Raw genomic sequence first — 24,231 nt, 5'->3', positions numbered from 1 at the left:
CCACTGAGCCACCTGGGAAGCCCATGTAAAATGATCCATATGCTTAATTGAAAAATTAGACATGGCAAATGTATAAATAAGAAAATTAAAAAAAATCCCCCACATGAAATCCTGTTACTCAGAGAAGACCTAATATTTTGATGTCTTTCCTTATAATTTTTCATCTATTCCTATATATTTTTAAAAAGGTAGTTATTTTATTTTATTTTTTTTGGCCTCATCACATGGCACGTCGGGTCCTAGTTCCCTGACCCGGGATAAAATCTGTGCCCCCTGCACTGGACCGCCAAGGAAGTCCAGAAAATTAGTTTATTAGATTTGGGATTGGACCCTTGTGTCTGTATTTTTCTAGAGGAGGATATGGTAGCCCACTCCAGTATTCTTGCCTGGAGAATCCCATGGACAGAGGAGCCTGTAGGCTACAGTCCATAGGTCGCAAAGAGTTGGACACGACCAAAGGGACTGAGCACATACTCACATCTGTATTTTTATAGATACCAAAGATAGTCTAATGTGCAGCCAAGGTTGCGAACTACTGAGTTAGTTCAAATTTTTTTTTTTTCCTCTCCTTTCTGTATATTTTAGTTCCTGGCCTGGCACTCTCTCTGTAATGACTGAATGAGCAAATGAATGAGTGCTTTTGATTTAGATGAGGAAATTGATTCCCAGCTAAATTGACTTTTCAAATGAGTTTTTAGACACATTAAAAAATATATATATATCTAGTATTCATTTTTAAAAAGTAAAGAGAATAGTACAATTAATCCCATTATACCCATCACCCAAATTCAACAAGGATTTGTTTCATCTGTCATTTTTTTTCAGTTTTTCCTTTGCGGAAGTTTTTTTTTTTCATTAAAAGTTTAATTAGAAATGCAATATGTAAGCAATGTAGAAAATCAGAGAATACAGACAAACAATCAAAAACACCATATTCTCACCTTAGTGAATGTCCTTCTATAGAAGTATTTTATTTTATCTTTTTTTTACAAAAGTATTTTAAAACTAATCTAGATACTATGTCATTTTACCTCTAAGTACCTTAGTATGCATGCACCTCAAAAACTTCACTTTTAAAAAATATAATCCAGGTACCATTATTATACTTAACTAAGTTGATAACAGTAAACTGGATTTTAAAAGATACTTAAGAAGGAAGGGAGTTGTCATCAGGAACACAAAGAATTTGCTATGAAAAAGCACAGTCAAATGGTCTAAATTATGTGCTGGAAATTGTATTTTGACTAACGGCCCAGTGAATTTTTTGCACGTGGTATGTCTCAAGCTTTGCCTTGTCATATTACAGATAAATTATTTTGAAAAAGGGTGACAAAAAGTGGACTAGAAAGCTGTGCGGTTGCGTGACTGCGTAGTTGGTGCACTGGTTAGTGTGTTAATATCTGTGATGATTAATGAACTGAAGACGCACGAGGACAGACTCAGTGGTCTCTTCAGGAAACCTTGGCCTTGGCCTGCTAGCATTGCATCAGGACCTTGAACTACGCCTAAGTGACTAAGCATGGGTCTTATCTCTCCGGAGCTTGGCACTGAATATTTCTGCTCTTTAATCCCAGCAGCTCTGACTCAACCCACTCTCCGAAACCCGACGGCGTATAGTTTTTACAGCTACTTTACCTTGGTCTCTTTAATCAAGCAGATTGCATTTATGGATCAGAAAGGATGTTGGGGCAGGGGAGGGAAGAATGTAGGACCGGCTTCCTTGCTGAGACCAGAGCCCTTCAGAGGAGCTCCTCATAGCAGAAAAACAACCTTGTTAACAGGATTTGGTACTGAGACAGATAGACTCCTTCCTGCCCAATTGCTTAATAATTGGGTAGGGGGCTATAGAGTAAAGGGCTTCCCCAGTGGCTCAGTGGTAAAAGAATCTGCCTGCAATTCAGGAGATGTGGGTTTGCTACCTGGGTCAGGAAGATCCCCTGGAAAAGGGAATGGCAACCCACTCTAGTATTATTGCTAGGAAAATCCTGTGGATAGAGGAGCCTGGTGGGCTTGGCTCACAAAGAGTCAGACATGGCTGAACGACTGAATACACACACACAAATACAGAGTAAACTTTTTTTTAAAGGGAAGTAGTATTTACTTAGCCCCGTAATAGATAAATCATGAAAATAGAGGATTAACAGATACTGTCTCCTTCGATTCCTTTTTTCCCATAGTTGTGGAAACACTCAACATAAGATCTACCTTATTAACAAATTTAAAGTGTACAATACAGTATTGTTAACCATAGGCCATACTGTGCAGCAGGTCTCAAGTATGATTTTTCTTAAAAAATTGAAGCATAATATACACAGACAAGGGTGCAAAATTATAACTGTACAACTTGATGTATTTCCCAAAATAAATGTACCATGAACCTCTCATCTAGATCAAGAAATGGAACATTACCCGTGCCCCAGAAAGTCCTCCTGTTGCCTCCTCTAAGTCCCTACAGGATGAGGAATTTTTTATTTTTGTTAATTCCAAACTAGATTTAATTTTTAAATTTCTTGTGGAAATAGTGCTAAAGGAAATTTCTATTTCATGGTTCAGTTCAGTTCAGTCGCTTCGTTGTGTCGGACTCTTCGTGACCCCATGGACTGTAGCACGTCAGACTTCCCTGTCTATCATCAACTCCCGGAGCTTGCTCAAACTCATGTCCGTTGAGTCCTTGATGCCATCCAACCATCTCATTCTCTGTCATCCCCTTCTCCTCCTGCCTTCAGTCTTTCCCAGCATCAGAGTCTTTTTCAATGAGTCAGTTCTTCGCATCAGGTGGCCAAAGTATTGGAGGCCAAAGTACTCCAAGTACCAATTTCATGGTACTGGTACTGCATGATCTGTGATCACGTATATTTTGAGTTAAGTAGACTTTGCTTGTATAGGATTCCAGCTCAAACAGACTTGCCGGGAGCCGGCATATTGCATATTGAGTGCATATTGCATATTGCATATTGAGTGCAGCACTTTCCACAGCATCATCTTTCAGGATCTGGAATAGCTCAACTGGAATTGTATCACTGCCGGGAGCCAGCGTGAGGAACTCCTCCCATGGCAAAGGTCATGAGGAAGGAGGCTCGGCATACGCAAAGGCGGGATCGAGCCTCAGGAGTCCCCCTGGAAATTCTTGAGCATCTACCCCCAAAACCAGAGTCTGCCTACTTTCTGCTTTGTGCTTTCACCTACACCTCTGACTTTACGGGGGCCGTCCCCCACTACCTCTCTCTGAAGAAAGAGTTAGCTTACAGCTCCAGTTAATAATTCCTGGGTGTGACAGTGTTTCAACCTACAAACTCCTTTGGAAATCCTCTAGCCTGCCTGAATAGGTTTTTCCGGCCACCACATGTGATTGTTCAGAGCCTCCCAACTGTGAGAGGCAGGAGATGTTCTAAACTGTCTAAACACAGATTCCTTTGAGTAGTTAAAAGATTGATTAGAAATTGTATTGGTGAAGGGTTTTTCACTTATTGGGCCAATGTTTGCTGCTAAGTCTCCATACTCCTTACCTACTGTGTCCTTGGCAGTGTATTGATTGATATAATGGGTGTATAGAAATGTAAGTAGTAGCCTCAATGTTTGTAACCTTGGACCCTTGAGTTAATTCTTTTCTTGATTGAGCCCACCTCACCTTTGCCCTATAGGAATGCAGCTTTGTCCAATGCTTTTTTGGAGGCTGGTGCCTGACTTTGGAATAATCACCTTTAGAGAAAGATAAGTTTCTTAAAATGTTAACAGGCCTCCTGGCCAGAAGATGATGTAATTCACCTGAACTTTTTGCATATGATAAGTCTGAAAGCCTGGCTTCGATTAGGACCAGGAACTGCTGTCCCTGCATGACTCCACCCCTTCCCCCATTATCCTCTATGCGCAACTTAAGGTATAAAAACTACTTTGGAAAATAAAGTGCGGGCCTTGTTCACTGAAACTTGGTCTCCCCATGTCGGTCTCTCTCCCAAATTCTGGCTGAGTCTCCATCTGGAGCGCGGAACCCGCCATGCTTGCTAATTATGCCAGGGCTTCTAAGATCCGACCGGGGAGGCCTCAGTGTCTCCTCTCCTTCGGGAGAACGGAAGGACGCCTGCAGCCTACGTAAGTGGTGCAAACTTCTTGTCTTGAAGTTTTATTGGTCTCCCGCGTAAACCAAGCTACTCAGCCTCTTTTCTTCACTGAATTTTTCTACTGAGCTATCCTTATTTCAGCCGCTTTTCTTCACTGAATTTTCCTACTGAGCTATCCTTATTTCAGCCGCTTTTCTCCATTGAATTTCCTCACTGAGCTATCCTCATTCTATTACTCTTTATATCTTTGATAAATATTTAAATAAATAGGTCGCCTATGCCGTCTCTCCTTTGAATACCCTGGATTAGCCGGGGCTGGACCCCGGCACAGACTAATTCACACAAAGTTTCCATGAGAGAGTGTTTTAAACTCTGAGCTTCTGACGTTTGGAATACAGCTCATTGGTAGGTTAAGGATCAGTTTCTGTACATAAGCCGGTTATATCCACTTCTGATGTGTAGTAGACCCTGATTTTCTGTAGTAATCGCTGACCCAGAAAACATACTTTACAGCTGCAAGATGGAAAAACGAGCATGACTTATAAATGGGCAGTTATTCCAAGGGTTGACTCAGCTAATTTAGAGTTAATTATATTTGAGATGGTTTTAACTTAAGCCTCCATTTTTTTTAACAGGCCTGTCATAGCTGGTATTATTTATGTCCCAATGACTTGCCTGAGGCAGGGGGCATAGGAAGCTTGTGCAATTAATCTCTTGCATTAGATGGAGATAGTTGTTGTAATTTTATCTTTATCCCAAACATGAACCTTGTCGGGTTGGCTGAAGCATTTGGTGTAAGGACAAAGTTCAAATGTTTGTGGCTTTCCTTTTTTGAAGTTAACTTGTAAAACAAAAGGAAATAGCTCCTAGAATCAGGGTTTTATCAATTTAAGAATTGGGGTCACTCTGAAGGATCAGGATTAATTTATTAACAATAGCGAGATTTCCTTAAAGACAATAAAAACCCAATATTGAAACATCTGTGCTAGTTTGATACGTATTTATATAGCCCTGCAATGGCAGCCCACTCCAGTACTCTTGCCTAGGAAATCCCATGGACGGAGGAGCCTGGTAGGCTACAGTCCATGGGGCTGCTAAGAGTTGGGCGCGACTGAGCAACTTCACTTTCACTTTTTTCTTTTTTTCCCCACTTTCACTTTTCACTTTCATGCATTGGAGAAGGAAATGGCAACCCACTCCAGTGTTCTTGCCTGGAGAATCCCAGGGACAGAGGAGCCTGGTGGGCTTCCGTCTATGGGGTCGCACAGAGTCGGACATGACTGACGCGACTTAGCAGCAGCAGCAGCCAACCCCTGAAACTACTACTCTGATTTCATGTTTATTATTTTTATGCATATTTTCATAATTCCTCTATACATGTGAAATGAAGTGAAGTGAAAGTAGCTCAGTCATGTCCGACTCTTTGTGACCCCATGGAGTGGGTAGCCATTCCCTTCTCCAGGGGATCTTCCCAACCCAGGGATCGAACCCAGGTCTCCTGCATTGCAGGTGGATTCTTTACCAGCTGAGCTGCCAGGGAAGCCCCCCCTCCCATACATGTATGTATCCTTAAATAATATAGTATCTATTGTTTTGCATTAAGCTAACTCTAAAAATATCACCTGTCATGTATTACTCTGAATTATCTATTTCTTCTGATGTTTGGAAATGATCTAAGTTGGTAAATGTTTAGTTAATGAAAAAAATTATTTGTTTACTTATTTAATTTTGGCTGTGCTGGCTCTTCGTTGCTGCACAGTCTTTTCTCGGGTTGCAGGAGCGGGGGCTACACTCCAGATGCAGTGTGTGGGCTTCTCATTTCGGTGGCTTCTCTTGTGGAGCACAGCCTCTAGGGCACGCAGGCTTTAGTAGTTTGCACGTGGGCTCAGGAGTTGCAGCTCCTGGGCTCTAGAGCACAGGCTGAATAGTTGTGCAACAAAGACTTAGTTGCTCCTTGTCAGTGAGATCCTCCTGGCCCAGGTGTCAAACCCGTGTCTCCTGCATTGGCAGGCAAATTCTTTACCACTAGCACTACCTGGGAAGTCCTCTGAGAAAGCTTATTTTTAGAAGGGCTGGTGGCTCAGATGGTAAAGAATCTGCCTGCAATGCAGAGACCTGGGTTCGATCCCCGGATCTGGAAGATCCCCTGGAGAAGGAAAAGGCAACCTGTTCCAGTATTCTTGCCTGGAGAATCCCCATGGACAGAGGAGCCTGGTGGGCCACAGTCCATGGGGTCACAAAGAGTCAGAAATGACTGAGCGACTAAGCACACACACACTCCTGTCTCCAGTGTGTTTCATTCAGCGATTTCCCAAGTAACTGGTCACCTCTCCCCTCTAGACTTAAAAAAAAAAAATCTGTACATTGGTAAATAACGAAACTCTTGTACTGCTAAATATTGGCCATATTGGATAGAGTAACCCGTTCTGAGTGGTACTGCAGTACCTACAGAACATGAGGGTATTTCACTAGAACGCTGGTTTATTCTCTAATACTGATTAAACCCTTTGCAGAGATGAAGAAAGATTAAACTACTTGGACTAAGAAGATAATCTAATGATCATTCAAGAACTTACTTTAGTGCTCTCATTCTTAAGGTGGTTAGGTATTAGCTTTGCTTTGGGCAAAATTGAAAGAAAACCCACCCCAAATCCCAAAAGTAAAATCAGAAAACTTTAGTCTTTGTAAGGATACTAAACACTTTCCCAACCGCTCTCCATCCCCATTTTATAGAGGAGGACACCAAGTTAGGTGACTTATCAGTTACACCTGGACATATACCTGGTGGTTGTCCTAATAGAACTGGACTTTGGACTTCAGGTCCTCTTTATTTTCTACTCCATTATGCTGCAGTTCTTTCAGAAAAAAGAAAATGGGCATATTATAGCTGCTTCTTTGGATATACATCCAAGTTCTCCAGCAGGTAGATAACATAGCTCCCTCCACTGTCCTCATTGATTTCCTAGGAAATGGAAAAGTGAGGAAATCAAAGGCGATCTCTTTCAGGGAATTTAACATCTTAATTCTTGACTTTTCTAATTAAAGTTGGACGTAAATTTGTTTGTAGTCCGCCCCATAGGGACAGACGGATAGCCATGTCACAGTGTATGCAGCTGCTTTTTATTCTTTGAAGATCTTCTCATTTATTATTTTTATTACATGGTTAGAACTGGGTGGTATTAGTCATTTTTCGATTTATCAAACTTAAACTACTTTGAAAAATCTTTGAATTATTTTCTTTATGGAAAGTACAATAAACAGTATAAAGAGGAAAACCTAACAGCCCAGAGTAACCTATTAATTTTTTTCTTCTTGACATTTTTACTGTATATATATTTCATAGAGTTGAGTAAACCAGAGTTTTAGATCCTGACTTTTTTCACTTAACATTATAGGTTTTTTTTGTTTTGTTTTGTTTTTAAAGGATGTACTATATTGCGTTGTCTGGATCGATTATAATGGAAAATGCTACAGTAAACACTCTTGCCTGCATTTCTGATTATTTTCTTGTGACAGTTTCCTAGAATTGGAATTATAATCATCAGCAAAACTATTTTTAGTCTCTTTATGCCAAACAGATTTTGACAAGATTGCTCCTTAACTGACTACCTTAAACCAAGCGTTCAGAGTTAAGTGGCACAAGTCATAGGACAGACTGACATCAGTGCCTCTGTCTCGTGATTCACTGAAAATAATCCAGTTCCATACTCATCCAAATTGAGTATGAGAATACCTGTGTCATTTCTGTCTGAATTTTATCATTAAACAAACATGCTGCTGGTTTGATCATGTGAATAGGTCACTGTGTTTGATTCACATTTCTTTGAAGACTAAAAAAGGCATTGAGTATTTATTAACTATTTATGTTGTTTCTTTGAATTCAGTCCATGAACTTTGCTTACTTTCTGGCTTTATAGTTTTTCACTGGGGGAAATATAAACCTTTGTTTCTACATGATCTAGGTCTATACTCGGGGGACAGTTTGTTTCTGTGAGTTCTTTTGCTGATGATACATAGGGATGAATGCAAGCAAAAGGGATACTGAGGACGAGATTCCTCTGTAATGAACTGAAATCATCAGATAGAAGCCATTTCACGCAGACTCAGTGATTTTACCTCTTTTCTCACTGCAGTTGCTCGTCCTTTATTTCTGAAATCTGCTTCATGTTACCCAGTAGATGTATTTGTCTTCTGCATAAAGTAGCCTTTTTGATCACTTGTTCTTCTGTCCGATGGCGTTTTCTCATGTCCTGATGCTTTCTTTTAAGGTATTATCCAAAGAGATGAGTCACCCATGGAAAAAGGGCTGTCTGGTCTGCGAGGAAGGGACTTTGAGCTGTCTGACGTGTTTTATTTCTCCAAGAAGGGGTTGGAAGCCATTGTGGAAGACGAAGTGACCCAGAGGTTCTCCTCAGAGGAGCTAGTGTCATGGAACCTCCTCACAAGGACCAATGTGAATTTCCAGTACGTCAGTCCGCGGCTCACCATGGTGTGGGTGCTGGGCGTCATCGTGCGCTACTGTGTTCTCCTGCCTCTGAGGTGCGTCTCCCCACCGGCAACTACAGCTAGTCCAGCTTTCGTTTTATGTATTTAGGATTTTTTTTTTTTTTTGAGGTGTACCATTTTAAAGTCTTTATGGAATTTGTTACAATATTGCTTCTACTTTATGGTTGTTTTTTTTTTTTTTTTTTGACCATGGGGCATGTGGGATATTAGCTTCCTGACCAGGGATGGAACCCGCACACCCTGCATTGGAAAGCGAAGTCTTAACTGCTGGACCATCAGGGAAGTCCCCCATCTTTCTTTTTTAAATTATGTATGTAGTGATCACACGAGAGTATATTAATGCAGTAATCCCACCCCTTCCTGTTTATTAGTAGAAAACACCACTGAATGTGACCTCCACAAAGACATATTATCTCTTCTCTCATATCTTCCCCAGATGAAAGTATATATTCAGAATCCAGTATATATCCATCTGGATCCATGTCGCTTTTTTAGTCATAGATAATTTGAGGATGGATTTTCATTGTTGTTGAGTCGCCAAGTTGTGTCCCACTCTTTGCGACCCCATGGACTATAGCCTGCCAGGCTCCTCTGTTCCTGGGATTTCCCAGGCAAGATTACTGGAGTGGGTTGCCATTTCCTCCTCCAGGGCATCTTCCCGACCCAGGGATCGAACCCATGTCTCCACTGAGCCACCCGGGAAGCCCCGAGGATGGATAGAAAAGGGAAGTTAGAACAAAGAAGGGAAAATATGTACAGTTTCGTGTCCACCAGAATATCATCCAAACTGTGACTGCCTCTCTTCCCTGGTCTGCAGCGGTTCATAACTGCACAGGAGAGAAGAAAATTCCTGAGAGTGGTTGCCACATGGGAGAGAGAGATTTGGGAGGGTGAATTTGTTCCACTTCGATCTCTCTTTTTTTATATTAAAAGTTCACCAGTTGGGTCCACTTTGGTTCTAAGTTAGCGTGCCTCCTTATGAGGAGTTAGCCTCAAAGCCCAGTTTACTGGAGCCACAGTGTGGAGCATAAGTAGAAAAAGTGATGAAGCAGGACAAGCTGGGCAGCGGGAGGAAGTGGCTGAGGTCTCTTTAGTATGATGGTGACAGGTAGAAATGCGGCTGCCAGGCACGACATGTCCCTGATGGTCTTGCTTCATTCCCCTGGATGTGGCCTTGGTGTGCTCCCAATAGGGCTTTCCAGGCAGTTGCTACCAGCCAAGTAAAATTGGCACGTGAGTTGAAATGTCTTTACCACCCCTAGGGTGGCCTATCCTTGCCTCACTCAGATTTATTACAAGGAAAGAGGTTGCTTAAGTGTAGGCAAAGGCACATTTCTACCAAGCTGTTTCTCTTTTCTTGTCCTCATGTTGCCAGTGTCTAGATGGTAGAGGTAGGAGGGAGGGGAAGGGAGAAAAAAAAATTAGATGGTGGGGGTATCTTTGGGGAATCATTTCAGCCGTGATAACAGAGTGAAACTCGAACATACTTGCTTGAACATTAAGTCAGTGTTCCCAAAGTGGGATTTGGTGTGTAAAAAGGAAATGGTTCTGCTTTGAGCTTCCCTGGTAGCTCAGTGGGGAAGGATCCACCTGCCAGTGCAGGAGACATAGGTTCAATCCCTGAGCCAGGAGGATCCCACATGCTTTGGAGGAACTAAGCCCTTGAGCCACAGCTATTGAGCCTGTGCTCTAGAGCTGGGGACCTGCATCTGCTTAGCCCATATACGCCAATGACTAAAGCCTACGTGCACCCTGGAGCCCGTGTTCTGCAACAAGAGAAGCTACTGCAGTGAGGAGCCTGCGTACCGCAACTACAGTAAACCTGTGCATCAAAGAAGACCCAGCACAACCAAAAAAAAAAGTTCAACTTTTATTTATTGGAAGTTTCTAGTCTGTTTATAATTAGCACCTTCCATTGATATTATTTTATTCTTATAAAGAAATGAAATTTCAGTAAAGTTGAATAATATATAGATGAGCTCTTATATCTTCACTTGGTCCACTAGTCAGGCACTGTATCCAAGCAACCTGAAGAAAGAGTGAGGATTTTACAGTCCAGGGCGCTTGAGATTCTCTCCTATGTTGGTTAGCTTCCACTTGCTGGAGGGGCCCACCAAATAGTGATATGATTCTGCTATCTAGTTTAAATTTATACTCGTAAAATAGGTACATGACATACAAGATTCTTGCAAATAAACCACAGATTTAGGATAATCCAGTAATGTAAACACTCAATAAAAGAAGAAAATGGCAGAATTGAAGCTCCTCCTTTTAGTACGTACTCTTCATGTGAAAGAATTCCTTTGCAAATACTGTTTAGAAGAAGCAGTTTGAAGCACTTGTGGACACAGTGGGGGAAGGAGAGAGTGGGACAAATTGAGAGAGCAATGTTGACATAGTTTATGGAATAGCTAGCTAGTGGGAAGCTGCTCTGTAGCACAGGGAGCTCAGCTTGATGCTCTGTGATGGCCTAGAGGGGTGGGATGGGCGTCAGGGATTGGGAGAGAGGCTCAAGAGGGGATATATGTGTACTTAGAGCTGATTCACATTGTTGTACAGCAGAAACCAGCACAACATTGTAAAGCAATTATACTCCAATTTAAAAAAAAGTAGTTTCTACAAAGTGAGCATTTAAAACACAGATTGTGCTAAAATTGATTGCGTTGATGGTGGTATAACTCTGTGAATGTGCCAAAAACCACTGAATTGCCACTTTAAGTAGGTGAATTGTATGACATGTGAATTGTATCTCACTAAAGTTCTTCAGCAAAACAGATTGTGCCAGAAAACTCTGTCATCTGTGAGAACTTTCACTTTGGCTCACTGACACTGGAAGACAGAATTTTCCGTTAATTAACGAATTAAAATGTTCAGTAGTTTTGAACCCAGCTGTTAAGCATGTTAAAATATATGACCTCTTCTGATTTAATGTGTTAGGAGCAATTGATTCATTATGCAAAATGGCAGTATTTTAAAACGTGTGTAATTGATGGATGAGATTAAGCAGTCCTTTAGTTATTGCATTAGTGGCTGACATGAAAATATGGTGTCCGAAGAAAATGAAACAGACCTTCAGACTGCTGTCTCAAAAGGTGTTAAACCAAGACTTTAACAAGGTTTAAAACCTTAACAAAGAATTTATAAGGAAGCCCTATTTATCTCGAAAGATTTAAAATCTCAGCCTTTTCTTTTCGAGTGATTCTATTTACATTTCTAAAAATAACTTTTCTTTTTGAAGTGATTGGCCCAGATATTAAAAGCACTTTTTAAAAATTAGAAAGTGTCTGTTGAGATGAGAGGTCCTGTCTATCACCTTGTTTACTAACTTCTGAGCTATTTAGAACCTCACGAAGGTACAGCAGTTAAATTTGCATGGAAAATATAATGTGCTGTTCTTATTATGAAGGAAACTTTAGGTAAAACTTCCTTGCCATTTGCTATATATTTTAAATTTCTTTGAGGAAAATTTGAATTTTTCCCTTTTGTCCCCATGATTAAAAAAGACCCTGATGCTGGGAAAGATTGAAGGCAGCAGGAGAAGGGGACGACAGAGGATGAGATGGTTGGATGGCATCACCAACTCAATAGGCATGAGTTTGAGTAAACTCTGGGAGCTGGTGATGGGCAGGGAGGCCTGGCGTGCTGCAGTCCATGGGGTCGCAAAGAGTTGGAAATGACTGAGCGACTGAACTGAACTGAACTTAGAAAATACAGGAAAACAAGTTATTTTTAGAGCTTTGCAAGGTATTTTCTTTTATAGCCTCACCAGGCCACACCAGAATAACTACTTTCAACCTAAAATGACTCCTTTATACATTATGTGAAAGGAAAAAAAGTGAAAGTGTTAGTCACTCAGTCCTGTTCCACTCTTTGCCCCCCCTGAACTGTAGCCCACCAGGCTCCAATGAACCGGGATTGTCTAGACAATACTACTGGATTGGATTGCCATTCCCTTCTCCAGGGGATCTTCCTGACTCAGGGATCGAACCTGGCCCTCCTGCATTGCAGGCAGATTCTTTACCATCTGAGCCACCAGGGAAGCTTTATACACTGTTATGAGTGACATATGGACACCATGTATAAACTAGATACTAGTGGGAGGAACAGGGAACTCAGCTCAGTGCTTTGTGATGACCTAGAGGGGTGGGAGGAAGGCTCAAGAGGAAGGGGATAAAGGTATACTTACAGCTGATTCACTTTGTTATAGAGAAGAAACTAACACAACATTGTAAAACAATTATACTCTAATAAAAAACTTTTAAATTAAAATATGAATATATTTTTTTAAATTAAAAAAAAAACTTCGGAAAAGCAAGAAGAGAAAGATTTTATTTTCTCCACTAGCCCTATTAACCCTTTGATAATTGCGTAGACTAAATGTGGCAGTTTTGTGAACAAATTTCCAGGTCTGGTCTATACATCTGTAGGCTGGTTATGTGCTTGCTGGTTTTTTTGGAAAATGGTATCAAACCCTACACAGTATTTTGAAAGTTAACGCTGTTTTTTTTCCTCTCAAAATGTACCAAGAACCGTTCTTCTGTGTCAGAATCTATAGATTTGCATGATTCTTTGAATGACTGCATCATATTCTGTGGCGTGAATGCTCTACAACTTACTTGTGGTTTTGTTATTCTTGAATTTTATGTTCCTTCTCTTTTCCCCCTGCTGTTCAACTAGCTTTTGCATTACCTTTTCTTTTCTCTTTCAGGCTTACCTTGGCTGTCATTGGGATCGGTTTGTTTGTTATAGGAACCACCCTGGTTGGACAGCTGCCCAGAAACAGGTGAAATGTTTTTTTTTTTCCTCCCAGCCATTAATAGGATTGTCCCTTTTCTTTCTTTTTACATTTTTAAAAAAAAAATTTTCTGGCCATGCTGCGTGGCATGGGGGATATTAGTTCCCTGAACAGGGATTGAACCCATGCCCCTGCCTTGAAAGTGTGGTGTCTTAACCACTGGACCACCAGGGAAGTCCTGGATTGTCCCTTTTCTTAGCTGTGTCCACAAAGAGAATATTTGTGTGATTCCTGTGTACTGCCTCAAATTTATGGCCTTCAGTTCAGTTCAGTTCAGTCACTCAGTCGTGTCCAATTCTTTGCAACCCCATGAACTGCAGCATGCCAGGCCTACCTGTCCATCGCCAACTCCTGGAGTTCACTCAAACTCATGTCCATCAAGTCAGCGATGCCATCCAGCCATCTCATCCTCTGTCGTCCCCTTTTCCTCCTGCCCCCAATCCCTCCCAGCATCAGAGTCTTTTCCAATGAGTCAACTCTTCGCATGAGGTGGCCTAAGTACCAGAGTTTCAGCTTTAGTATCATTCCTTCCAAAGAACACCCAGAACTGATCTCCTTTAGGATGGATTGGTTGGATCTCCTTGCAGTCCAAGGGACTCTCAAGAGTCTTCTCCAACACCACAGTTCAAAAACATCAGTTCTTCGGTGCTCAGCTTTCTTCACAGTCCAACTCTCACATCCATACATGACCACTGGAAAAACCATAGCCTTGACTAGATGGACCTTTGTTGGCAATGTCTCTGCTTTTGAATATGCTATCTAGGTTGGTTGTAACTTTCCTTCCAAGGAGTAAGTGTCTTTTAATTTCATGGCTGCAATCACCATCTGCAGTGATTTTGGAGCCCCCAGAAATAAAGTCTGACACTGTTTCTACTGTTTCCCCATCTATTTGTCATGAAGTGATGGGACCAGATGCTATGATCTTCGTTTTCTGAATGTTGAGCTTTAAGCCAACTTTTTCACTCTCCACTTTCACTGTCATCAAGAGGCTTTTGAGTTCCTCTTCACTTTCTGCCATAAGGGTGGTGTCATCTGCATATCTGAAGTTATTGCTATTTCTCCCGGCAGTCTTGATTCCAGCTTGTGCTTCTTCCAGCTCAGCGTTTCTCATGATGTACTCTGCACAGAAGTTAAATAAGCAGGGTGACGATATACAGCCTTAACATACTCCTTTTCCTATTTGGAACCAGTCTGTTGTTCCATGTCCAGTTCTAACTGTTGCTTCCTGACCTGCATATAGGTTTCTCAAGAGGCAGGTCAGGTGGTCTGGTATTCCCATCTCTTTCAGAATTTTCCACAGTTTATTGTGATCCATACAGTCAAAGGCTTTGGCATAGTCAATAAAGCAGAAATAGATGTTTTTCTGGAACTCTCTTGCTTTTTCCATGATCCAGCGGATGTTGGCAATTTGATCTCTGGTTCCTCTGCCTTTTCTAAAACCAGCTTGAACATCTGGAAGTTCACAGTTCACGTATTGCTGAAGCCTGGCTTGGAGAATTTTGAGCATTACTTTACTAGTGTGTGAGATGAGTGCAATTGTGTGGTCGTTTGAGCATTCTTTGGCATTGCCTTTCTTTGGGATTGGAATGAAAACTGACCTTTTCCAGTGCTGTGGCCACTGCTGAGTTTTCCAAATTTGCTGGCATATTGAGTGCAGCACTTTCACAGCATCATCTTTCAGGATTTGGAATAGCTCAACTGGAATTCCATCACATTCACTAGCTTTGTTCGTAGTGATGGTTTCTGAGGCCCAGTTGACTTCACATTCCAGGATGTCTGGCTCTAGGTGAGTGATCACACCATCGTGATTATCTGGGTCATGAAGATCTTTTTTGTACAGTTCTTCTGTGGATTCTTGCCACGTCTTCTTAATATCTTCTGCTTCTGTTAGGTCCATGCCATTTCTGTCCTTTATTGAGCCCATCTTTGCATGAAATGTTCCCTTGGTATCTCTAATTTTCTTGAAGAGATCTCTAGTCTTTCCCATTCTGTTGTTTTCCTCTATTTCTTTGCATTGATTGCTGAGGAAGGCTTTCTTATCTCTTCTTGCTATTCTTTGAAACTCTGCATTCAGATGCTTATATCTTTCCTTTTCTCCTTTGCTTTTCGCTTCTCTTCTTTTCACAGCTATTTGTAAGGCCTCCCCAGACAGCCATTTTGCTTTTTTGCATTTCTTTTCCATGGGGATGGTCTTGATCCCTGTCTCCTGTACAATGTCACGAACCTCATTCCATAGTTCATCAGGCCCTCTATCTATCAGGTCTAGTCCCTTAAATCTATTTCTCACTTCCACTGTATAATCATAAGGGATTTGATTTAGGTCATACCTGAATGATCTAGTGGTTTTCCCTACTTTCTTCAATTTCAGTCTGAATTTGGCAATAAGGAGTTCATGATCTAAGCCACAGTCAGCTCCTGGTCTTGTTTTTGCTGACTGTATAGAGCTTCTCCATCTTTGACTGTAAAGAATATAATCAATCTGATCTCAGTGTTGACCATCTGGTGATGTCCATGTGTAGAGTCTTCTCTTGTGTTGTTGGAAGAGGGTGTTTGCTATGACCAGTGTGTTCTCCTGGCAAAACTCTGTTAGCCTTTTCCCTGCTTCATTCTGTATTCCAAGGCCAAATTTGCCTGTTACTCCAGGTGTTTCTTGACTTCCTACTTTTGCATTCCAGTCCCTTATAATGAAAAGGACATCTTTTTTGGGTGTTAGTTCTAAAAGGTCTTGTAGGTCTTCATAGAACCGTTCAACTTCAGCTTCTTCAGTGTTACTGGTATGGCCTTAGCACATGTATTAAAATGCTGCTCACCTCATCTTTAGAGTCTCTATGTGATTTTCCATCATGCTTGCATTTAAATTGACAGAAGTTGCTCTTACAAAAGAGAAAGTGAAGAGGAGGAGGGAGACAATAGACTGAGAGACTCAAGGAACACGAGAGAGTCTTGTAGGATCGTCAGACTTGTGAGGCCAAGACCATAGTTGCCTCAGCTTATCTTGGTCAAGGATTTGTCACGATGGGAACCGTCCTCCATTAGAGTTTTGTCCTAACTGCCTCGGTGGGACCTTGAGAATTGAACTGTGCTCGTATTTCAGAACATAGTATGCTGCTGTGGAAGGAACACCCTGGAGCTTTGTGTTGTTTCATAGGAGAGCCCAGAGCTGCTCAATAAAATGTTTTCTGTCTCTTTCAGACTCAAAAACTTCCTGAGTGAAGTGGTCCACCTGACTTGCTGCCGCATCTGTGTTCGAGCCCTCTCTGGAACCATTCACTATCATAACAGGTGCGTGTGTTCCGCTTTCGTGCTTGCTTCCTCAGGTCAGTCTCGCATGTGATTGTCAGGAGTGGGTGGGGGAAAACACGGGAAGGAAGAGTACTTCCGGAGTGTTCATCTCTACCGTGTACAGCGTCACAGACATAACAATGCACCTGAACACTTTTCGAAGGCAATCCAGGGACTTCCCTGGTGGTCCAGTGGTTAAGAATCCACCTTCTAATGTATGGGCGGGCCTTCAGTCCCTGGTGAACTAAGATCTCGCACCCCGCAGGGCAGCTAAGCCCACACACCACAACTAGAGAAGCCCAAGTGCTGTAACAAAGACCCAGCACAGCGCCTCCCCTTCCCCTCAAAACAGCAATCCATTTGCAGAAAGTGAAAGTGAAGTCACTCAGTCCAACTCTTTGCGACCCCGTGGACTGTAGCCTACCAGGCTCCTCCCTCCATGGGATTCTCCAGGCAGTACTGGAGTGGGTTGCCATTTCCTTCTCCAGGGGATCTTCTGGACCCAGGGATCGAACCCGGGTCTCCTGCTTTGCAGGCAGACTCTTTAACCTCTGAGTCTAGGGAAGCCCCATGGAACATGATGATAAACATGTAATGACACCTAATAATTGGGCGTTTGTGGTGTGCAGGCCTGGCCTGTGATTCTTTCTCCTAGGTCATCTCTAAGAGAAGGCGCTATTATACCGTTTTACAGGTGAAGAAGTGGAAGCTCCAGGATTGGTTGTCTAGGGTCATATGCCTAATAAATGTCAGTTAGGTTTAGAATGGGGTTAATTAAAAAATTTTTTTTAAATGGTGAAGGTGATAGGGCTGTAGAATGATGGAAAGAAGGCTAGACATGGAATTCTGAGGCTGGTTTCTAGTCTCAGCCTTGCCAACGTCTAAAATGCCAACACTGAGCTGAAAACAGACCTAGCTTTCTGCTTCCCTCACCCCTTCATCAGGGAGGAGAAAGGTGGTAAATGAAGTCATTAGCCACATGAAGTTTGTTTTGATTGTTTTTGAATTGCTTTTCTGTAAATTCAGTTTTTTTATACTTAATATCATTAGCTTAAAAATTCTAGGACAAACATCTCTTTTCTACTGACTAGATTTTTTAATTAAAAAAGAATTTATCTTTTAAAAGTTACTTTATACTTATAGTTATTACAAAATGTTGGCTATATTCCCCTTGTTGTACATTACATCCTTGAGCTTATCTTACACCTAAAAATTTGTACCCTCCACTCCCTCACCCCCGTATTGGCCCCCTCCACCCCCCCGCCGCCTTTCACTTATAACCATTGGTTTGTTCTCTGTATCTGTGTGACTGTATCTGTATCTTTCTGTCTAATTTGTAGAAGGAAAACATTTCATCATTTGGCTTTGCCATGTGTTACCAACTTAAAAGCCCTCTTAAATTTCTAAAATTACATGACTTTTGTGATTGGGCTGTAAGTTTTGAGAATGAGAAGAAAATGTTTTGGTAAAAGTGTGATCAAAGGAAACACCTTCTTCAGAAATGAAATGAAAATGAAATGTTAGTCACTCAGTCATGTCTTACTCTACAATCCCATGGACTGTGGCCGACCAGGCTCCTCTGTCCATGGAAATCTCCAAGCAGGAATACTGGAGTGAATTGCCGTGCCCTCCTCCAGGGGATCTTCCCGACCCAGGGATCAAACCCCGGTCTCCTGCATTACAGGCATATTCTTTACTGTCTGAGCCATCAGGGAAGCCCCTTCTTTGGAAAAGGTGCTTTAATTACATAGAGAGTTGTTCACAACTTGTAGAATTGCTTCTAATTTTAAGGAAAACATGTTGAAGTTACGCATTTTGTTCCCTTTCTTCTCTGTTTAGGCTCAAAGAAAACTCTGCTTCAATAGTGTCAAATTCTGCTTAAACTTTGGGACAGAGGTTAGCAAACTAAACTATGAGCCTGTAGGCCGAATGTGGGCCATCCTCTGCTGTTTGTAAATAAAGTTTTATTGGAACACAGCCATGCTCATTCATTTATGTATTATCTATATCTGCCATTGTGCCAAACAGCAGAGTCCAGGAGTTTTGACTGAGATTGGCTGGCTTGCAAACCCTAGAGTATTTACTGTCTGGGCTTCCATAGGAAAAGTTTGCCAACTTCTGCTTTAGGGGGATAAGGTGAAGGAAACTACAGTACATTTACTCTGGATCACTCTGAAGCAACTGAAAGTGATATTTATGAAGGTTGAAATAATACAAAAATACTTAGGATAAAATAAGGAAAGCTTACATATCATAAAGTTTATTAAAGTGATAGAATCTTTGTATTGATAATTCAGTCTAATATTTAAATTTTTTTTTCATTCTTAATGGACAATATGATCATTACAGAAAAGTGATATAAATATATGTAAAGGGAAAATTGTGGGCCCCCATCCTCATATACTCTTACCCCCCTCCCATCATACTGCCTAGAGACAACCCTTTTAAGATGAGCCCATATATTTGAAAGTTTGTTTTTTTTTTTTAGTGTACTTTAAAAAACAAAATAGCATGAATTTCTCCAGGTGTATTGTGAGTTAGTTGCTCAGTTGTATCTGACTCTGCAACTCCACAGATTGTAGCTCACCAGGCTCCTCTGTCCATGGAATTCTCCAGGCAAGAATACTGGAGTGGGTAGCCATTTACTTCTCCGGGGGATCTTTCTGACCCAGGGATCACACCCGAGTCTCTTGCATTGCAGGTGGATTCTTTATCATCTGAGCTACCATGGAAGTTGCTGTTTTGCAAAATAGTGGCCGTTTTTCAATGTTTAGTATTAACTGCTGTATGTAATTGCAGGCAGTACAGGCCCCAGAAGGGAGGCATTTGTGTTGCCAACCATACGTCCCCAATCGATGTTTTGATCTTGACAACGGATGGGTGCTATACTATGGTAAGAACGGCTCACTGGCATTTCAAGTACTTGCATGTTCCGTGGATTAGTCAGACTTTTATTTTATTTTGGCACAAATTAGAAAGTTAGTTTTATATTAGAAAGTGACTGGGTTATACTATATAAGTAAATCTATAAATTATTAATGCCTAGTCACTTCAGTCGTGTCCGACTCTTTGTGACCCCATAGACTGTAGCCTGCCAGGCCTCTCTGTCCATGGGGATTCTCCAGGCAAGAATACTGGAGTGGGTTGCCATGCCTTCTTCCAGGGAATCTTCCCAACCCAGGGATCAAACCCAGATCTCCCGAATAGTAGGCTGATTCTTTACCATCTGAGCCACCAGGGAAACCCATAAATTACTAATATATTTACATACATTAATAATGTATTTACATTATTTATATTATTAATATATAATTACACGAGGAATATATAGTGCAAGAAAAAGAAAGAAAATAGTCATTATATTTAAGGTAGTAAGAAATTAATGTACTGAAATGTAGACACGCTTGAGCGTGACTAGTCTTTATAAAGTTGACTCCATCTTGCTTCTAGAATCCCTGCAGTGTTTAATGACACTTTGAGACGTTAAAGTCATCCTCTTTAGAGCTGTACAAATCCCTCACCAGCCAATTAGTTCTTTCTCCCTTCAGGGAGTCATATGCAATTAAAAAAGGAAAAAAAAAACAAACTGGCTCTTCAGTGAAGATCAAGCAAGAAAGGCTAATATTTATACCACGTTGCCTTTGTCAGTTCTTGCTGACAGCCCCCAAAGAAAAGACAAAGCTTACTAAAATCAAACACCTCTAAAGACCTTTTTGTGGCATTTCTTGCATTTTTTTCAAATCTAGGGTGTTTCAAGTCAGTGGGTGTTTTCTATCACCCTGAAGAAACTTGTCAAGATTTCCTTCCTCTCTTTCCTGTGCGTGTCAGGTTAAATTTGGAGAATCTCTGAAGGTGTTCTTTCCTGCATGGTGGTAACTATGCCCCAAGCTGGTGTGTGAAATAGAAAGATGGCACAGAGATCCTGAGGTGTGCTTGGTCGATATGCTGTGTCTGACTCTGCAACCTCATGAACTGTAGCCCGCCAGACTCCTCTGTCCATGAAATTCTCCAGGCAAGAATACTGGAGTGGGTTGCCATGCCCTCCTCCAAGGGATCTTCCCAACTCATGGATCGAACCCAGGTCTCCTGAGTTGCAGGTGGATTCTTTACCACCTGAGCCACCAGGGAAGCCCAGGATACTGAGGAGGGGAATTTTTTTTCATATCTCATGTTGGTGACTATGGCTTCACACAGAGAACGGGTGGATTTTTTTCATTTCACTCGTCAGCTCCAGTAACTGATAGTAGGGGTCTGGTGTGTTTTTCTGTGAAAGCATTCGAAGGGAACCTTTATTTTATTTATTTATTTAGAGATATAGTTGATGTACAATATTATATAAGTTTCAGGCTTACACTATAGTGATTCACAGTTTTTTAAAGGTTATACTCCATTCATAGTTGTAAAGTATTGGCCATATTCCCTGTGTTGTGCAATATGTCCTTGTAGCTTATTTATTTTCTAGAAGGTAGTTTTGTACCTCTTAGTCTCCTACTCCTATGATGGGTAGTCATGGTCTGGTGTGCTTTCCTGGGAAGACAGTTGAAGTGTCTGTAGGCCACCGTGGAGTCCTGGTGGTCTGATTGCCTGTGGGTTATACATTCATTGAAGGGGGTTTGAAGACCTTTGTAAAAACTATTTTTTTATTGGCAGATATTGTCTAAAATATAAGTTCAGATATATAACTCTTGGACAACTACCTTTTAACAAGTTATACATTTCTCTAAGTTGTGGAGCTCTTCCTGAATCTAAGGAAGCTTTAACCACTTCTCTGAAAAGACTTATGGGAATTGGTAGTTCTTGACATTTATTAGGTTAGCAATCAGTTAATCTTTATGTATCCTTTTTTTCAGAAAAACAATAGCATGCATTTGCTTTATACCAACAAATATTTTTATGTAGTTCCAAGATGTTTATGGATTTCAAAAAGCCCATCCAGAGACCCTCATGCTAACAGTCCTTGATAGACCCCATCCAACTCTGGGTGTATATAATAATTCCTTTCATTTAAGTGGACAAGCACTTTCACATCCATTGTAATCTTTTGTGACCTTTCACATCCATTGTGACCTCCCTGTAATCCAGAGAGGTTAGGGCTGAGATGTTTAGCGGAGAAAGCAGCTGTTTTCCTACAGTACTATCTTTGTAAATTTCTTAACCAACTTGCCTAATAATGATTTTGTGTTTCTGAGGCAGTACTCATTCTGTGTCTTAGTCAACAAAGATTGAGTATAACTCATTTGTGACTGTAGGCCTCAGAATTTTCTTAGCATTTTTCCGTGCTTCTTGATCATATATAATTATCATTACAACTTCAATATATAATGGTATAATTTACAGTTTTAGCCAAGTATTAGAAATAGAACTGCAAACTTTAATGGTTTGAATGATAGAAACCAAAAGCCTATTGGATTTATTTTTTACTTTTAATTTTTTAATTGTAGTTGAATACAATGTTATGTTAGTTTCAGGTGTACAATATGATGATTCATCACTTATATACATTATGAATTGATCACCACTGTACGTTTAGTATTTGTCTGCTCACCATAAAAAGTTAATGCAACATTAATTGACTATATTCCCTGTGCGGTACATTACATCCCATGGCTTACTTGTTTTGTAACTGGAAGTTGGTACTCTTAATCTCCTTCACCTATTTTGTCCTCCTCTGCATTCCTATCCTCTCTAAGCCAAATGGATTTTTCAAATTTGGGTATTTTTCAATAGCTCACATTATAAATAATGTTGCAATTTAAACATTGTGTATATGTATTTCCATTTTGTTTGGGGTGTATCTTCAGCGTAAATTCCTAGAAGTGAATTATTGAGTTTAAGGATAAATGTTTGTGTAAAGTGAAGTGAAAGTGTTAGTCACTCAGTTGTGTCTGATTCTTTACGATTCCATGGGTTGTAGCCCACAGGGTTCTCTGTCCATGGAATTCTCCAGGCAACAATACTGGAGTGGGTTCAGTTCAGTTCACTTCAGTCGCTCAGTTGTGTCCGACTCTTTGCGACCCCATGAACCGCAGCATGCCAGGCCTCCCTGTCCATCACCAACTCCCGGAATCCACCAAAACCCATGTCCATCGAGTCGGTGATGCCATCCAGCCAGGTCATCCTCTGTCGTCCCCTTCTCCTCCTGCCCTCAATCTTTCCCAGCATCAGGGTCTTTTCAAATGAGTCAGCTCTTCACATCAGGGGGCCAAAGTATTGGAGTTTCAGCTTCAACATCAGTCCTTCCAATGAACACCCAGGACTGATCTCCTTTAGGATGGACTGGTTGGATCTCCTTTCTGTCCAAGGGACTCTCAAAAGTCTTCTCCAACACCACAGTTCAAAAGCATCAATTCTTCGGCACTCAGCTTTCTTCATAGTCCAACTCTCACATCCATATGTGACCACTGGAAAAACCATAGCCTAGACAGACCTTTGTTGACAAAGTGATGTCTCTGCTTTTGAATATGCTATCTAGGTTGGTCATAACTTTCCTTCCAAGGAGTAAGCGTCTTTTAATTTCATGGCTGCAGTCACCATCTGAAGTGATTTTGGAGCCCAGAACAATAAAGTCAGCCACTGTTTCCACTGTTTCCCCAACTATTTGCCATGAAGTGATGGGACCAGATGCCATGATCTTCGTTTTCTGAATGTTGAGCTTTAAGCCAACTTTTTCACTCTCCTCTTTTGCTTTCATCAGGAGGCTTTTGAGTTCCTCTTCACTTTCTGCCATAAGGGTGGTGTCATCTGCATATCTGAGGTTATTGATATTTCTCTCAGCTGTCTTTATTCCAGCTTGTGCTTCTTCCAGCCCAGCATTTCTCATGATGTACTCTGCGTATAAGTTAAATAAGCAGGGTGACAGTATACAGTCTTGACGTACTCCTTTTCTTATTTGGAACCAGTCTGTTGTTCCATGTCCAGTTCTAACTGTTGCTTCCTGACCTGCATATAGGTTTCTCAAGAGGCAGGTCAGGTGGTCTGGTATTCCCATCTCTTTCAGAATTTTCCAGTTTATTGTGATCCACACAGTCAGAGGCTTTGGCATAGTCAATAAAGCAGAAATAGATGTTTGTTACCATTCCCTTTTCCAGGGGATCTTCCAGCCCCAGGGATTGAACCCCAGTGTCCTGCATTGGAGGCAGATTCTTTACCATCTGAGCTCCAGGGAAGCTAATGTATATGTAATTTTAATAGATATTGCCAGATTTCCTTCTATGAGGATTATAAGCTCCCCATCCCAAGCACTGTATAAGAGTGCCTCTTTCTCACAGCCTTGGTTCTTTGTCATGCTTTTGAATCTTTGCCAGTCTGTTGGGTCTGAAATCGTATTTCAGTGTAGTTTTAATTTGTATTTCACTTACTTTGACTTTATTGGAAAATCTCTACTTTTAAAAGCCAGCGTAAAGGCAGTACCGCAACATAACTTAAAATTCAAAAGTGCTACTCAACAACATTTTGTGCTTGTATTTGGCCAGTCATGTCCTTTGAGCGTGGGCTTCCCAGGTAGTAAAGCACCGCCTGCCAAAGCAGGAGGCAGCAGGAGACGTGGGTTCAATTCCTAGGTCGGGAAGATTCCCTGGTGGAAGAAATGGC

General features: G+C 41.2%; 1 protein-coding gene across 3 annotated transcripts in view; it reads left to right on the top strand.

Annotated features, from left to right (window-relative positions):
* The window catches only part of GPAT3 (glycerol-3-phosphate acyltransferase 3), a 72,999-nt gene that overhangs the window by 30,437 nt on the left and 18,331 nt on the right, over positions 1 to 24,231 (top strand). For 2 of the 3 annotated variants that reach the window (XM_086404979.1, XM_086404978.1), the window contains exons 4-7: positions 8,327 to 8,597; positions 13,273 to 13,347; positions 16,552 to 16,641; positions 19,441 to 19,534. In XM_086404979.1, the coding sequence (XP_086261105.1) occupies positions 8,327 to 8,597; positions 13,273 to 13,347; positions 16,552 to 16,641; positions 19,441 to 19,534 (530 nt within the window). Of the gene's footprint in view, positions 1 to 3,874; positions 4,090 to 8,326; positions 8,598 to 13,272; positions 13,348 to 16,551; positions 16,642 to 19,440; positions 19,535 to 24,231 lie in introns of those variants that run through there. The other variant, XM_086404980.1, reaches the window with a different exon arrangement.

This window comes from Bos grunniens, chromosome 6 (genome assembly GCF_055505025.1).
Source record: "Bos grunniens cultivar Pamir isolate PY7600 chromosome 6, Bosgru_T2T1.0, whole genome shotgun sequence".
Lineage (NCBI taxonomy): Eukaryota > Metazoa > Chordata > Mammalia > Artiodactyla > Bovidae > Bos > Bos grunniens.
The sequence above is the reverse complement of the archived record's forward strand: the minus strand, read 5'-3'. Positions and strand labels throughout refer to the sequence as shown.